Source organism: Excalfactoria chinensis, chromosome 2 (genome assembly GCF_039878825.1).
Source record: "Excalfactoria chinensis isolate bCotChi1 chromosome 2, bCotChi1.hap2, whole genome shotgun sequence".
Classification (NCBI taxonomy): domain Eukaryota; kingdom Metazoa; phylum Chordata; class Aves; order Galliformes; family Phasianidae; genus Excalfactoria; species Excalfactoria chinensis.
The window spans coordinates 92,327,481-92,343,909 of record NC_092826.1 but is presented as its reverse complement, the minus strand read 5'-3'; the positions used below and the strand labels follow the sequence as shown (position 1 = coordinate 92,343,909).

General features: G+C 44.6%; 1 protein-coding gene across 2 annotated transcripts in view; it reads right to left on the bottom strand.

The window, feature by feature from the left end:
* The window catches only part of LANCL2 (LanC like glutathione S-transferase 2), a 33,390-nt gene extending 25,239 nt beyond the window's left edge, over positions 1–8,151 (bottom strand). For both annotated transcript variants that reach the window (XR_011902837.1, XM_072329126.1), the window contains exons 1-2: positions 7,815–8,151; positions 86–203 (exon numbers count right to left, since the gene is read on the bottom strand). Coding sequence is in view for 1 of the 2 variants with exons in the window: in XM_072329126.1 (XP_072185227.1) it covers positions 86–203; positions 7,815–8,012 (316 nt within the window). In the remaining variant the exon portion in view is untranslated. The remainder of the gene's footprint in view (positions 1–85; positions 204–7,814) is intronic.
* Between the last annotated feature and the right edge of the window lie 8,278 nt (positions 8,152–16,429).

Sequence of the window (16,429 nt, the reverse complement as noted above, 5' to 3'; positions counted from 1 at the left end):
TCTGCTACTGCTCCTATATGGATATCTAAAGGACTCACTCATACCATTCAACAAACATCCTTCATTCACAGTCTAGCTCTCTCACCAGTCCAGCCAGTATAGGCAGAGCAGTCGTGGGGATCTGCTGTTTTCAGCCCTTCCTCCATTTGCTGCAGAAGGTCCTTGATTTTTGTCTGGATCCGTTTTGTGAACTGAGCACTGACCTGTGAGAAGGAAAAAGGAGAAAAGGAGTGAGCCAGTAAAGGAAAGAATCCAAGAAGCAAGGTGCTCTACTTTTTTATTTGGAAAAACAGACAAAAAAACCCCAACCAACCAACAAACAAACAAAAACAACAAAAACTACAGAATAAATAACGTGCAGTCATCAGTAGTGTCAAAGAAACAGCTAAATGAAAATAAATGCTCATATTTGAGACAACCAAGTCAAAATCAAACCCACCATCTTAGATGATATGCTTAATTACATAATTCATAATTTATTCACATTTTCTTCTTTAAATCTGATTGCTGAGTCTGTGATAACCACGCAAAAGGCAAGTCATCTAGATCCATAAAACGCCCTTCCTCTTCTTCCTGCTCTCTACTCTCACCAAATACCAGTAGGACTGGCACACTCTATCATGAGGGGAGGTTGTTATATGCAGCAAACTATAAAAGAATAACTACCTGAAAAAATAAGCTAGGCACAAAGAAGACAGATAAAAGCAGCTTGGAAGCTTCAGCTCATATCCTTTGGCACAAAGTTGAAGAAACAAACCCATGATTTTATCCATTGCTTGTTTTTACTTTCAAGCAAGAAAAGCTTACAGGTAACTATATATGAAATACTACATAGAACAATTTATCCTTGCCACCATTTCTCTCTTGTTAAATGTAATGTGTGGGCCAATGCATTATTATTTCCTTAAGAGCATGGAAATCATAGAATCATAGAATCACCAAGGTTGGAAAAGACCTACAGGATCATCCAGTCCATCTATCCTCCCATCACCAACAGCTCTCACTACACCATGTCCCTCAACACGATGTCCAAATGTTCCTTGAACACCTCCAGGGTCAGCGACTCCACCACCTTCCTGGTGAGCCCATTCCACTGCCTGAACACTCTTTTAAAAAAGCAGCATTTCCTAACATCCAGCCTGAATCTCCCCTGTTGCAGCTCTAGTCCTGTCACTAATGACACGAGAGAAGAGGCAGACTCCCAGCTCACTACAACCTCCCTTCAGGTAGTTACAGAAAGCAATAACGTCTCCCCTGAGCCTCCTCTTCTCCAGTCTGAACAATCCCAGCTCCACCAACTGCTCCTCATAAGGCCTGTTCTCCAGACTCCTCACCAGCTTTGCTGCCCTTCTTTGAACTTGCTCCAGGGCCTCAATGTCTTTCTTGCAGTGAGGGGCCCAAAACTGGACGCAGTACTCAAGGTGTGGCCTCACCAGTGCTGAGTACAGAGGAGCAACTACTTCCCTGTTCCTATTGGCAACACTGTTTCTGATGCAACCCAGGATGCCATTGGCCTTCTTGGCCACCTGGGCACACTGCTGGCTCATGTTCAGCCCAGCATTAATCAATACCCCCAGGTCCATTTCTCTACACAGTCTTCAAGCCACTCCGCCACAAGCTTATAGCATTAGGGTTGTTGTGGCCAAAGTGCAGGACCCAGCATTTGGTCTTGTTGAACCTCATCCCACTGGCTTCAGCCCAGCTATCCAGCCTGTCCAGATCCCTCTGTAAGGCCTCGCTACCCCAAAGCAGATCAACACTTCCAGCCAACTTGGTGCCATCTGCAAACTTACTGAGAATGCACTCAATGCCCTCATCAAATATTTGTTGCCCTATCAACTTCCATGGAAAAGTGTATTCATGAAGTCCCATCATGGGATAGGTTTACATTTGCAGTGGGAACATCAGGAAGAATACTAAAAAATGTTTTATTATACATATAATGACTTGCTAATTAACTTTTCCTATCAATACATTTATTAAAACTAATTAAAATATTTAAGTAGAACCTGAAAAGGAGAAATAAAATACTTCTTTGCTACTTGGGCTATAAGAAAAGCTTTGTCAGTATCAGATAGTTACATCACTCTGACAAGAGAGTGATGTACGCTAATCTCACAGCACCAAAAAATATTTCCTGAATGTTAATTTTCCACCACCTACAGAAACATCCAAGTCACTCGTTTTTAGTTATCCAGGCAGGAACAGCGAGAATAGAACCTTTCTAGGAACAAAAAAAGCCAGAAGAGTTCTCTCATACCCCAAACCAAGTGTCACAACAAAGTGGCCATCAGCATCCAGAAAAAGAGCATTATCCAGTTTTGCTACTTGTCAGCTCACGGACAGAATTAGCCATTGTCTTCTGAATTGTGCTTGATACACTTGAATTGTGCCTCTACCACTTGCTTTCTAGCATGCTCCCTAGTGACAACTAGAACAAGTTAGATTGGTGAAGGTTTCTTTGATGTTAAACACATGTACAATTTCTCACTAGAGAAAGTGAAGTCAGCTCATTTAGGAAGGCAAGCTCTTGTTTGATTACAACACATCTCAAAAGGGGAAGAGTTCAGTTAAAAGGCAAATCCCAAGCGCTGCTGTGCAACTGATCACTCAGAACACGCATTTTGTATTCTGTTCAGAATGGAGCTCCAAGCAATGAATGCAAACATAGAATCATAGAATCACTGGAGTTGAAAGTCATGACTTTAAAAGTCATTTAGTCCAACTTCCCTACAATGAACGGAGATATCTGCAGCTCAATCAGCCTACTCAGAGCCTGGTCAAGCCTGATCTTGAATATCTCCAAGGATGGAGCATCCATCACCTCTCTGGGCAAACTTCCAGAGCCTCACCAGCCTTACTGTAAGATAAATAAAAATCTTCCTTTTACCCAAACTAAATCTCCCATCTTAGTTTGAAACCGCTTCCCCTTGTCCTATCACAACAGACCCTGATAAAGAGTCTGTCCCCTTCTTTCTTATTGTCCCCCCTTTAGATAACGAAAGTGCTCCTATTGGGTCCCTCTAGAACCTTCTCCTCTCCAAGCTAAATAGCCTTAGTTCTCTCAGCCTGTCCTCTTGACATCTACTTGATAAAGAAATCAGAAAGATAGCTGGAATCACAGAAATCCTCTGACACACTCAGAAATGTCTAGGTCAACAGTTCAAATTCATTTTACAGCGATGAGACAGGGAGAGGGAAAATGTGCCATTACAGCACATGACACACAAATAACACTCCAGTCTATCCTAGGAAACAGCAAGAGCTCTCTTTAGCATTCTTCAATAATTTGAGATGTAGAACCAAATACAGTATGAAGCTGGCATCTGCTTTATAGCTTTGGTATGGCATTAAGCATCTTTTTGTTAGGAAACTATAAAATAGCATACAAAAAAACCACAAACAAACAAAAAACCCTCCAAGCTTTTCAGACAGCACAGTGAAGCCTTAACAGAACTCAAAGGCAGGGTTTCTCTCCTTCTAAAGCTAGTTGTGCCAAAGCTTAGGCAAACAGTCTAGCAGCATGAGCTGATGCGTGCAGGCACAGTTCTGTTTGTCCAACAAGAGTGAACAAAGGTTTTATACTCAGTTTATTTACCTACTGCACATCATAAGTAGGCTGGTTACCTTCTAGTTCGGACAATACTGCTGTTACCAAAATGAGTTATTTATTAATAAAACACCAAATCAAATTACTTAATAGGCAAGGATTAGGACATCAGGACAACTAGGTTCTCTTTTGAAACCCCAGTTCCACAGAAGTAATTTAGCTCAGGCTGACATTTCCCTCTCTCCAGAACATGAACTGTAATTCATTTATCTTGATTCAGTGCTAGGAAAAGCAAAAGCAAAAAGGTTTTTAAAATTATGGTTATAATCATTTATCAACCCAAACAAAGCTAATCACAAGTTTACGCCAGTGTGAACAATTAAGGGCAGCAGTTTTTCCCAGATACCTATTCATCCACCACTTTTTTTTTGCTGTTGCTTTAACAACAGAGCACTGTTACTGTTCATTTGATAGGATTCCACTAGAAGCTTGTAAGAAATGTGTACGTACAACAGAATAAATTAAGTGTGGCTTTACAACAAACCAGCACCAATCACCGATGAAGGAACATGCAGTTGCAACATATGTGATTTATATTACAATTTTAGGAATTAGGTACGTAGCTTAGAAGTCTTCTAAGTTTTAAAATAAGGTATGCACATTTGCATACCTTAAGTTTCAAATGATTTGCATAAACATACCACAGTGCATATGTAAATCTGACAAAGCAATTGAGAACCCACAGAACTCCTTTTGTGGATAGAAGAAACACTCTGATTTGAAAACCACAGGATGAGCTATTTCAATTAATTTTTTTTCAAAGATATTTAGATACAGAATGCTTTTCAAAAACACTTCTCAGCATCTAGTTGCATCAAGGTGCATCTAAGCAACAAGTAACCTGTGTAGCTGATGGTAAGACAATGAAAAACTGAGCTCAGCTTCCTGAATAGCTGCCAACATCTCAGGATTTCTTGTCACCATCTGTTCCCAAAACAACTGTCTTTCTGTTAATCCTTTTCTATCATTATGAGTTCTTTTGGAGAACTGAAGCTGTGTGCGAAGCTGGGCTGAAAAATGAAGCAACTGATTATGCAGAAGCAGCAAAGAGATGACCTATGTGCAGAAAGCTACCCACCAAACAATCAAAACTCCTCTATTTTGTTTCAGCTCAAATCAGATTAAGGAGGAGAGACATTTCAGAGAGAAGTGACTTCAATTTTGGTGAAGAACAGGAGACTACAGCACTAGGGTTTTTTTGCTGTTTTGTTTTTGTTTTTGTTTTTGTTTGGGGGGGGAGGGGGGGGGGGAGGGGGGGGGGGAGGAGGAGGGGATGGAGGAGGGGAAGAAAATAAAGCTTGAGCTGGCACCACAGCAGGGATTCAATCAAAATTTGGAGGTTTTTAGAAAGAAAAGGCCTAAGAAAGAAAGTTTCTCTTTGGGCTCGGAGTAACTGAGCTGACACCTGAAGCTCACTCAAGGACAGACTCATCCTCAAACAAGTTTCTGGCACCTCTCACCAGCCAGCCTTGCGCAGCCTGTCCCTCCTCAGCAAGCGTGTAACAGCTCTCAGGCTCTCTGTTGTGACTGTTTTGGTAAACAGCTTCTGAGCCAGGACTACTGGTCATCCTTTCACACATCTTTCTATTCTCCACCCCTAAACTACAGTTAATGGGCAACAAAAGACCAACAAGTCCCAGCACTGACTGCAGCTAAAGGCTGCTTCCACTCCAGTTCAGGTGGAAACAGAAAGAAAGCAAAGCACCATACTGCTTAAGAGAGTGATGATTTGGTTCCCAACTGCAGGGGCCCATACATTACTACAGCCACCATTAAGAACAGGAGAGCTTACAGCTAGAACTCTCTATGAATACCAAAATGTCTGATTTTAAAATATTAATACTTTCCCCCAAAAATCAACTAAAACAAAATTAAATTAAACTGAACAGATAAACAGTTTTTTCCCCCATGAACTACAAAATATGCTTTGCTTTCAGTTTATAGATATCTATTTACTACTGTGTTCTAGCTATTTACCTTTCCAGTTTAAAAGCACTTGGACCACCTGGAGATTACATCTATAGATACATTTCCAGGCAAAAGTATCGCTATGGAGTTCACACGAAAATGAAAAGGGATAAGGAATCTATATGTATTTAATTAAAATAGTCTTTTTCTTTTTTTTTTTTTTGTGCAAGTATTTTTTTAAAAAGCAAACCAGCAGGCCAAAATCCTGTTTGCTCCTCTCTTCCTCCCACACTCTTAACTTCTTTATGCATATCCTACGCACATAAGTACACACTTTCACATACAGTGCTTTGCCCCAGTTGTCTCACATTCTAGACAATGACTTGAAGAGCTTCTTGTCCTTCTGTCACCTGGATTAATTTTAGATGGCAAAAATGGCAGCTTATGAAATCAAACTGAGGGATTAATAATGTAGTGCCTTCCATGACAATGGCAGAACCCCATACACTTCTCGCTGTCATTTTGTGAGTCACTCAGTTCTCACCATTGCACACATCAGCAGATGGTAGGAAAAAAAAAGATGCAATGCGCATAGGGCTTCTGAAGGCTAATTTCATTTTTAGGAAATCTGTGCTATTACACAAAACACTTTACAGAACTATAAGTCTGCATAAAGTCCTTTCACCTTCACAGGGGCTTTAGAGAGGCTAAGATGTTTCTCTGACAGTTCTAGAGCCTGTTTAACGCAACAAACAAGCAAACAAACAAAAATAAACACACACATGCACCAAAAAAAAAAATCAAAAAATCAAAACAAACCAAAATGACCACCCTAAAATACTCATCAGGAAGTCTCAAAAAAGTCAGTACGATATAAGGAATGATAACATGCAAATGTTGCCAACAGTATAAATAGACACAAACATACTTCAAGCCATATTTGAACTCAGAAAGACACAGAATCATTACTCAGAAATTGCAGATGAAAAACCAAAAGGAAACAGAAAGAAAATGTAGGCACAGATCTGCCCTCTCCAGCAAAATGCAGTGCTGAAAAAACGGGCCTGCTGAAAGTTGCTGTTACTACACTGCTTCAATGCAACACAGAAGATGACTTGGTCTTTTTTCCAGAGTAGTTCCATGCATTTGAACACTGCAAAGTCACCTCTGTGTCTTCATACTCCAATTCAACACACTTGGATAGATTTTTTTTATATTCTAAGCCAGTTACAAAAGAAACCACAGTACCACAGTTCTTTCCAGGAAAAAAGGGGAAAAAAATGGGGGAGGGGGCGGGAAAAAAAAAAAAAAAAAAAAAAAAAAAGAGTATTACACTGGGTATACTGTTTGAGATTTCTGTAAAAACAAGTAAGATTTTACTTACAAATCTACCTTTGCTTTTTAAACCTTTTCAAACACCACGACTTGCTTTTGATGGCTACAATGAGATCTAACAGTAAGAAACCAACCCCCACGAGTGATCCTTTCTGGGCACCCACACAACTTCATTCACTACACTCCAACAACTAGTAAAAGCTTTAACTGCCTCATCCTAATCAACAGCTAGTATGTGCCCCGCTAAGTTTTATCATGCTCGAGTACTACAGTGCTCTTCACCCAAGCACACAGGTGAATGAGAAAAGTTACTTTTGCACCTAGTGCACTTGTACTTCTAGCAGTGTCACCATGCAGTATCTTCCTTGGAAAGATGACATTCCTTCCCCAGCTTTCACCACTTGTGTGAAAACAGCCAAAGCAGCTTTTGAAATGTGTGCACGTGATGCATGTAGAAGAGCAGCTCATCAGCAGCACGTGGGGTCCAGAAGCTAAGAAGGGTACTACTGTCTCTAGTGTTACCGCACAGACCTCCTGCAGGCCACTCAAAATAGCACGTAAAGTGTTTTTGGGGAACGTAAATATATACCTTAGAGAGTCACCGCTGAAGGAAATGGACCGGCGACAACTGAAACGCCAAGTGCCGCTGCCGCCCACCTGTGGGAAGCCCTTCCTTAGGACAGCGCGGCAGCGGCACTAATGGGCCGAGAGGGGTTGGCGGGGAGCGGGGCAGCTCCCATCCCCTCCGCACGTTTCCCGAGCCAAATTCGGACAGGCCGCAGGCGGTACCACAGAAAAGCGGAGCCCATTTCGGAGTAGGCAGCTCTGCCTCCGGGCACCGCACACCCATTTGACAACGAGGCGAACACGGCGCTCAGCCCGCCCCACATCCAGGCCGCGGGCAGCCTGCGGCGCGCAGCAGGCCTCGTGGCGCGCATTGCGACTCCCTGCCAGGACTCACCTTCCCGTCCGCGTCAAAGGGGAGCGGGTCCTCTTCCGGCGGCAGCACCGCCCGATTCCGCTGGGCCTCCACCGTGCTGTGGGCTGCCGCGGCTCCCAGCTGCTGGTAGTCGGGGTAGGGGTTGGTGAAAGCCCGCTCCTCCATCTCCGTCTCACCTCCCAGCTGTAGCTTCAGCCTCTTGGACATGCTCTCTCCCATCTCAGACAGCCCCCGGCCCGCCTCCGTCCACGGCGAGCCGGCGGGGACACACTCCGCCTCGCAGAGCGGCGAATTGCAGTACTGCCAGCGCCGCGGCCGGCACCGGCCTCGGGCTACGGCCGCCGCGCGGCAGGCGCAGAGTCAGACGGCCCGCGGCAGCCCCGAGGCGCTGGCAGGGGCGTGAGGAGCGGCTGCTGATACATCGGGGCCAACTCAGGGCGGAAGAGACGACACCGCCGACGCCCCTGAGCTGCAGCGACTCGAATTCGCGGGCACCGCCTCACCTCCCCGTCAGTCGGGGTGAGGGGGCGGCGAGCGTGCCGGCATCACAGCCGCTGCTGGGGTCGTGGCCGTGCCCCCCTGCGGGGAGAAGCAGACCGCCAGCCCGCAGATCACCTCTACAGAGCCCGCCCGAGCTCCTCATCCCCCTCCGCCGTCAGGCCCTTGGGTTGCTGCCGCCAGCCACACGCTGGGCTGAGAAGCGGGGCTCTCGCCGACTCCGCCTGCCTGTCCCCTCGCGGCGAGACCGAACCACGGCCCGGCTCATATCAGAACAATAGCAACAGCATAAGGGGTAAGGACAGCCCCAGGAACAGACAGTACGCGAAGATCTCTTTCGACCGGTGCATCCACGACCTCTGCCGGACCACGCTCATCTGGAGACAGCCACCATCGCCTCCGCCGCCCCGGCCTAAAGAGAGAAACAGAGGCGGTGACGGCCCCCAAAGCCCGCCCGCCTGCCCTGCGAGAGGAAGGCGGCCCTCAGAGTCCGCCCTCGAGGCGGAGGCAGGTGCTCACTAGCAGGAGGGGCGGCTACAGAGAGGAGGCGTAGGCGCTTTCCATCCTTCGTTCCACTCTCGGCTTACAGTCCTTGTGGATTACTGTGACCGTAGTGGTTGTGCACTGCTCCAGCTCTTCTCTCAAAGCCATGTTAAAAAATAAGACGAAACCCAGTGTCCCGAAGGGCTGCCTCGGTATTCACTCCCCCCAACCCACACACACACACCCCCACCAGCGCCCGTGGTTCTCCTCAGGCTTCTCCCGGGGCGGTGGGCTGTAGGCTGCCCCGGCGGGGAGGCCAGAGGGAGTTCTCTGGGCTTGGCCGCTCCCTGGGCGGGGGAAGCCGAGGTTTGGCTGGGGCAGGTGGCATAAGCCCTTCTGTAAGGTAGAATGGCATAGAAACACACAGCAAAAAAGTCCAAACTCAGCACAGAAGTGTGTGTAAGTGTATGGATGCAGGAGACCTCACTGTCCAATTAAATATTTACACTGAACTATGCCATTACTTTTGTTAGTAAGGCAGCAAGACAAAAAACTATTAATTCAAGACTGGGATGTTGTACAGAGATCAATGACCTCGAGCGCTAGGCACTTAGTAGTTATGTTGTGATCAAAATACATATGTGGTGTGTGATTAAACATAGATGAAGCCTGTCCCAGCACTGGCTTCAGCTTACAGTTGCAGTCTCATGTGCAAGCAGACCAGATGATGAGTATGTGACTGATAAAATACCTTGTAAATTGAGGAGAACCTGTGCAGTGGCTGCATTAATCTCATTTTATTTCTAAGTGTACGCTGATGAGTGTTACCTTAATCAGGTAACCTTAAGAATCACGTCCTTCGGTAATGTGCTTTTGACAGCCCTGTGGCCAAGTTACACACTGATCCTTACACCAATATGGTGAGTGGTAAAATGGTGTTTATTAGATTGTGCGAGTCCCTTATATAGGTTTCCTATTTCATTTACACCTCTTATACATATGCATGACTCCTTCTACATATACATGACTCCATCTACATATGCATGACCGAGCAGGGGAGGGCCTGTCTCCGTACACAACAGATGAGTTTCAGCTGAACTCTTGTATATGAATAAAAGAGGGCCAGACACTGCCACAGGCCTTTAACAGCCTACAAAGACTTCCTCATCCTCTCTTCACCATTACTGTTGCATTCCACTTAATTATATTTCCTAATTTCTTTTTTTCTCCACCATCATATTCTGCATTCAAATTATTTGAAACAATATAGGCCTAATAAACTCTGTTGCACTCCTTTTTGTAATTAATATGATGTTAATAATATCAAATTTGCAGGATCAGGCTTTGTATGTTAATTGTAAAAGACTTTCAGGCCTTGGATGAAATTCAGCCCTGTATTTCAGTTCATCTTAAGGTGGAGTATAAGTTTTCACAAGAATTAATGTTTTTGTGTGATATACTAAATCATACTTATTTCCGATAGCAACAGATTCATGTGTCTGCTATGAATAACTGATCTCTATTATACAATAACGTTGTTTAATATAGCAGAGATTTCTATGTCTCTGTTAAGACATTGTGTAACTCAAACACCAAATAAATACTTTAATAATATAAATATAAATATAAATAATAATAAACAATAATTAAATAATAAATAATAAAATATTAAATACTTTAATAATTCCATATAGTTGTGGTTTTGGTTTTTTGTGTGTTTTTTTTCTTTTTCTTTTCTTAAGTTTTCTGTTTTTTTTTTTTTCCTTTTAGCAAACAAACAAACAAACAAAAAACAACAAAAATAAAACCAGTGCCATCATGTCTGTTGCAATACTGTTTTTGTGAGTGCACGCTAATAAATGATAAGCCTGAGCAGCAGTTGTTGCGTTTCAAGTTGTTTTTAAATAATGGATTTTGTTGTAATCAAACGTTTAGGTTCCTTATCTCTTTAATCCTGGTGCTCTTGATTTTTGATCTTGTAAGGAATACAATTTATAATGAAATTATGCAAAGATGTCTGTAAATGTTCTCACTGGTGTTTACTGTCTATGATGAAAATTGAACCAGCTTACATTAAATGTACCCTTAGTAATCTTTGGCATATCATTGGATTTTCAAAGGAGATGATACTAACCCTGCCAAGGTTTGTAAGCCCAGAAAAAGAACATCCCAGTTGGTAAAAAAAGCAACTTTCCAAAAGGCATGGAGAATAATAAACAGAAGTGAAATACATGTACTGTTAGGCTCCCGATGGCTGGCCTAACTACATCTATTTATTTCACCTTTGCTCCATACAAAGGAGCACAAAAAAAGTGACCATTGCCTTTATTTGAGGAAGCTGTTTCAATTTGTATTTTCAAATTTCTGACTGTGTCCCTACTGCAACTGTTTTCTTATTTCTTCTGGTACCCTTTGAATGACACCATGACAATGTGACTTAAAAAGTAGCCCCAGTCACTATTTTGAGATAAGTGTAAATGAAAGACCCAGGCCTGAGATTCACCAGAAGTAATAGGCGTGATGCTGTAACACACAAAGTTCTCTCAGTGCTGCTGAAGGGGAAGGTTTACGTTCTTCAAAATGCGCCTTGTGGCTCTGGATGCTATTTTCAGTGCTTTTCAGCATGTTAGGACACAGAGGAATAATGAAGTGAATATTCTGGAGGAATAATCAGGAAAAACACAAGCACCTTCAAGCAAGTTGGCTCTATAATTTTGTATAATATTTTGTAGGCTGAGGAAGATTGAGAGTAGTACAAGAACGGAAAAGAGAAGCAAGGGGATATGTGGTAGACAAGACAGGGAAAGAAAAATAACAGGACTAGTGGATGCCATGCTGCTCCTACTAAAGGAAATGGTGGCAGTTAGTTTATCTCTGCTGACACTGGAAGTAAAATTGTAGTTTAGTACTGTTCAAGATAGTATGACCTGGATAGTAATAGTAGTGAAATGTAACAGAAGTCTTGAACACAGGCAGTATCTCCCACCAATTGTTGCTGTGAGCTATCACTGGAGTTCAGAGTAATGAAAATGGGTCTAGGAGGGAGGAAAAGCAAACTTACCCACCTTCTGGCTGCAAGAGGTGAGTGCTGACACATTTGTTTGTCTAGACTTTAAATACACCCGCCAAAAAAGTCATGTGTTTGGCAGTTACTCATGCGCCCTGATGATCACTTTATCTGAAGATGCCTGGCTTACCACAGCAGTGAAAGGGCTGGGAGGTCAAGTATTTAACTAGAGACTTGTATCATAAAAGCAGTGTAGGTAAAAAAAGATCCAAAGCTATTAAAGGTCAGCCAGGAGATCAGGCCTAGTCAGCATGGGCTTATGAACGGTAGATCCTGTCTGACAAACCTGATTTCATTCTATGACAAGGTGACCCACTTGGTGGATAAAGGTAAGGCTATTGATGTGGTGAACCTGGACTTCAGTAAGGCCTTTGACACTGTAACCCATAACATTCTGGTGGAGAAGCTGGCTGCCCATGGGCGTACGCTCTGCTGGGTGAAGCACTGACTGGATGGCCAGGCCCAAAGAGTTGTGGTCCATGGATTTGAATCCAGTTGGAGGTTGGTCACGAGCACTGTCCCCCAGGACTCAGTGCTGGTACCACTTCTGTTTGACATCCTCATTGATGATCTTGATGAGGGGGTTGATGCACTCTCAGTAAGTTTGCAGACGGCACCAAGTTGGGAAGGAGTGTTCATCTGCCAGAGGGAAGAAGGGCACTACAGAGGGACCTGGATAGGCTGGATTGCTGGCTAATAGCATGAGTTTCAATAGGGCCAAGTGTTGGGTCCTGCATTTTGGTCACAGCAACCCCAGGACACCCTACAGGCTTGGGGAGGTGTGGCTGGAAAGCTGCCTGATAGAAAGGGACTTTGGTGTTGATGGACAGTCAGCTGAATATGAGCCAGCTGCATGCCCAGGTGGCCAAGAAGGCCGGTGGCATCCTGGCTTGTATCAGGAATGGTGTGGTGAGCAGGACGAGGGAAGTCATCCTGCCCCTGCACTCGGCATTGATGAGGCCTTACTTCGAGTACTGTGATCAGTTTTGGGCACCTCAGTACAAAAAGGACATGAAGGTTCTGGAGTAGGTCCAGAGAAAGTCACTGTCCCTGGATGTGTTTAAGAGCTGTTTGGATGTAGTGCTCAGAGATATGGTTTAACAGAGTGTTCATAGAATTAGGATACTATAGTTAGGCTGAGGTTGGACCTGATGATCTTTGAGGTCTTTTCCAACCTGAGTAGTTCTATGATTCTGTGATTCCTGAGATAAGTATGTTCCTGGAGTCAGGGCTGGAGATGAAGCAAGCATCCTATCCTAAACTGAGGGAAAGCGCATTAGATGGAGGTATCTGATGGTTATACTGAATGCATTACCCACACTTATTAGCCTTAAAATCACTGTATGATTAAATATATCTGGGAAAAACAAACAAACAAATGAAAAACTCTAACATCTGTGGGAATACAAGAAAAGCTGTCCAGAGCAGTAGCTGTGGAGCAAGATAAACAGCATGAGAACCAAGGACACCTCTGGAAGGAGAGGAAGGGTCTCACAGCTCTGACTGGATATGTGCCTGCATGGACAGTTGAAAAGTGTTTTGTAGAATGCTTCGTTGACATGTAAAGGTGGTTGGGAAAGTTGTAAGGGCCGATGGGAAAGTTAGAAAACAACAACTTGTGAAGGTATATAAGGGATGTGAGAACTTGTAATAAAGGATTTGGATCAATCACATCTGAGTCCGTGCCTCAAACGCTGCAAACATCTAGTTGCATTAAGGTGCATCTAAGCAACAAGTAACCTGTGTAGCTGATGGTAAGACAATGAAAAACTGAGCTCAGCTTCCTGAATAGCTGCCAACATCTCAGGATTTCTTGTCACCATCTGTTCCCAAAACAACTGTCTTTCTGTTAATCCTTTTCTATCATTATGAGTTCTTTTGGAGAACTGAAGCTGTGTGCGAAGCTGGGCTGAAAATTGAAGCAACTGATTATGCAGAAGCAGCAAAGAGATGACCTATGTGCAGAAAGCTACCCACCAAACAATCAAAACTCCTCTATTTTGTTTCAGCTCAAATCAGATTAAGGAGGAGAGACATTTCAGAGAGAAGTGACTTCAATTTTGGTGAAGAACAGGAGACTACAGCACTAGGGTTTTTTTGCTGTTTTGTTTTTGTTTTTGTTTGGGGGGGGAGGGGGGGCGGGGGGGGGAGAGGGGGGGATGGAGGAGGGGAAGAAAATAAAGCTTGAGCTGGCACCACAGCAGGGATTCAATCAAAAATCAGCTTGCAGAGAATCACAGAACTGCAGGGGTTGGAAGGGACCTCAAGAGATCAAGTCCAGCTCCCACAGTAAAGCAAGTACCCTACAACAGGTCACACAGGTAGCAGTGAGGGACCTGGATAGACTCGATCGATGGGCCAAGGATAACGGCATGAGTTTCAATAGGACCAAGTAACCTGCATTTTGGTCACAACTGTTGGGTATTGGGTAGGTGGTGCCTGCGGGCACCTGGGGTGGAGTCAGGGAGGTCACGAGTGTCACACAGGGGTGGTCACCTGGACCACTATATAGGGTTTGTTGTGAGGCATTAAACTTGTACTTTCGGCGTTACGCACTGTGTGTGAGTCCCGTCTGTTCCCCATGCGCTGAGGCACGGTACTTTCATTAGGCAGCCTTAACTTGTCGCCGGATCGGGAGGCGACAATTGGCGACCAGGACGTGATGTGGTGAGAGTGCTCCGGACCGGTGTGTGCGAGACAGCAACAGCATTATAGTTCTGATTATGGGACAGTGGGTGAGTATGCTGTGGGGGATGGCTTCACGGGTGTGGTGTGAAGTGGATGATGAGGACCTCGATCCGCTTTTTAAGTGGATGATGCGGAGAGGTTTGGCTGACGAAGTTTCTCACTGTGTGAGTCGGTCGGCATTAGAGAAAGCAAGCAAGGAGCTTTTTGAGCGAGCTTGTGCAGGGGACGAGGAGGCGCAGAAGCTGCTACCTGCCCTTGGCGCTCTTAGAAAGTTAACTAGATCGGCCAAAGGGGAGCAGGAGCTATGGCGAGCCATTAACACCTCGTTGGGGCTTATTGATTCCGAGGGGGAGGAGGAGAAGACTCAACAACAGGAGCTAAGTGATCGAGAGGAGACAAAAGAGGGAGACTCAGTAGAAGAGGTAGAGAAACAAAGGGCCTCGGTAGCTGAGGAGAAAACCCCGTTATTAGTCCCGTTACAGATTCCAACAGCCCCCTCCGCTCCCCCCATGGGAAGTGGGGGGAGGATGAGTCGGGAGGGCTGTGGGGTATGGGGGGGCGAGGGTTTATCTACTTTTCGGGGGAGAAACCGCCAGGACTGGTGGCGGACGCGGCTACCCCTATTCAGCCGCCTGTGTTCTCCGCTATGCCACCCCCGTACCCTCAACTAAAGGTCTCTGAGGAAACAGAGAAGAGAGGTGGCGCCGGGGAGTCCTCGACTAGCGAGGAGGAGGCAGACTTTGAAACGGAGTTAACGCAAATAGGAAAGCTGTCAGCCTCAGGCAGTGAGGCATCCTCGGGCTCTCAAAGTAAAGCTGCGAGCGATCGAGATCTGGGGAGGGAAGCAGCCGAGGTTGCTGAACGCTGGACCATCAAGGCACAAGAATGCATTCTGATCGGGTGCGATCTGATTCCTGAGATAAATGCTCGTAGATTGTGTTATTCAGTGCTAGTAAGTGCTAGCTGGGGGTCTCCGGGTCTGCATACACACTGTTGGTTTGTTGACCCCATACGACCCTGGAGTTTCTGGTGGATACTGCTGCAGACGTTGCCTCACTCCCATTGTGATCTTGGCCTGGAGAGTGGCCGCTGGAGCCAACGGTGCAGTTTGTGGGAGGGGTGGTCGGGACAGCGTCCGGGGTTGTGGGGGGGAATAAACATTTATATTTACATGTAATTCTTCATTTTCTGATAGTTCCTGTGTAATTTCTTTTCTGTGATTCTTTGTGTGAGAAAGCATAAATTTGAGTTGTGGTCATTAAGATAATTTGAAACAGATATTGATTAATAATAATCTTTCAAGCAATAAAATTTGTTTGAATATTTTGAATGACAACCTCAGTACTCAGTAACCCAGAACTCAGGAACTCATTTATGATCTCATTAAGCTCTCTTTGAAGTAATACCTTCTCAACGCAGGCAGCTTATAGACTTGCAAAATAGGAAATGGCATCCTTCAGGAGAGTATACATATGCCTGTGAACAAACCTCTTTGAAAGGAGAAAGATGCAAAGACAACACAACCAGAATCTCTGTAAAAGTCACACATAGGGGTCTTATACATGCAAAATCTAACAGGTAGTCTTCCACCCTCCTCCACTGAAGAGGTCTAGTGGGCCATCTGAAGATCACTCAACCAATGACCAAATTTTGATGCAAAGATATAAAAAAAAACAAACCAAAGCACAGTACTTTTCATTTTAAAGAATTCATTCTTCCTCATTGTTGAGGAAGTCAAAGAGCCAGTCAAAGAGCCTCTGATATGCCCTTTCTCACTTCATCCCTTCTCTTCCTATAAGAAGGATGCTCTCCCTCTGTTCTGTCAACACTTGTACAGCTACATCAAAACCTACCTGCTCTCTCCCTTCAGGCATCCCACACCAGTCCAGTTTGTATTTCT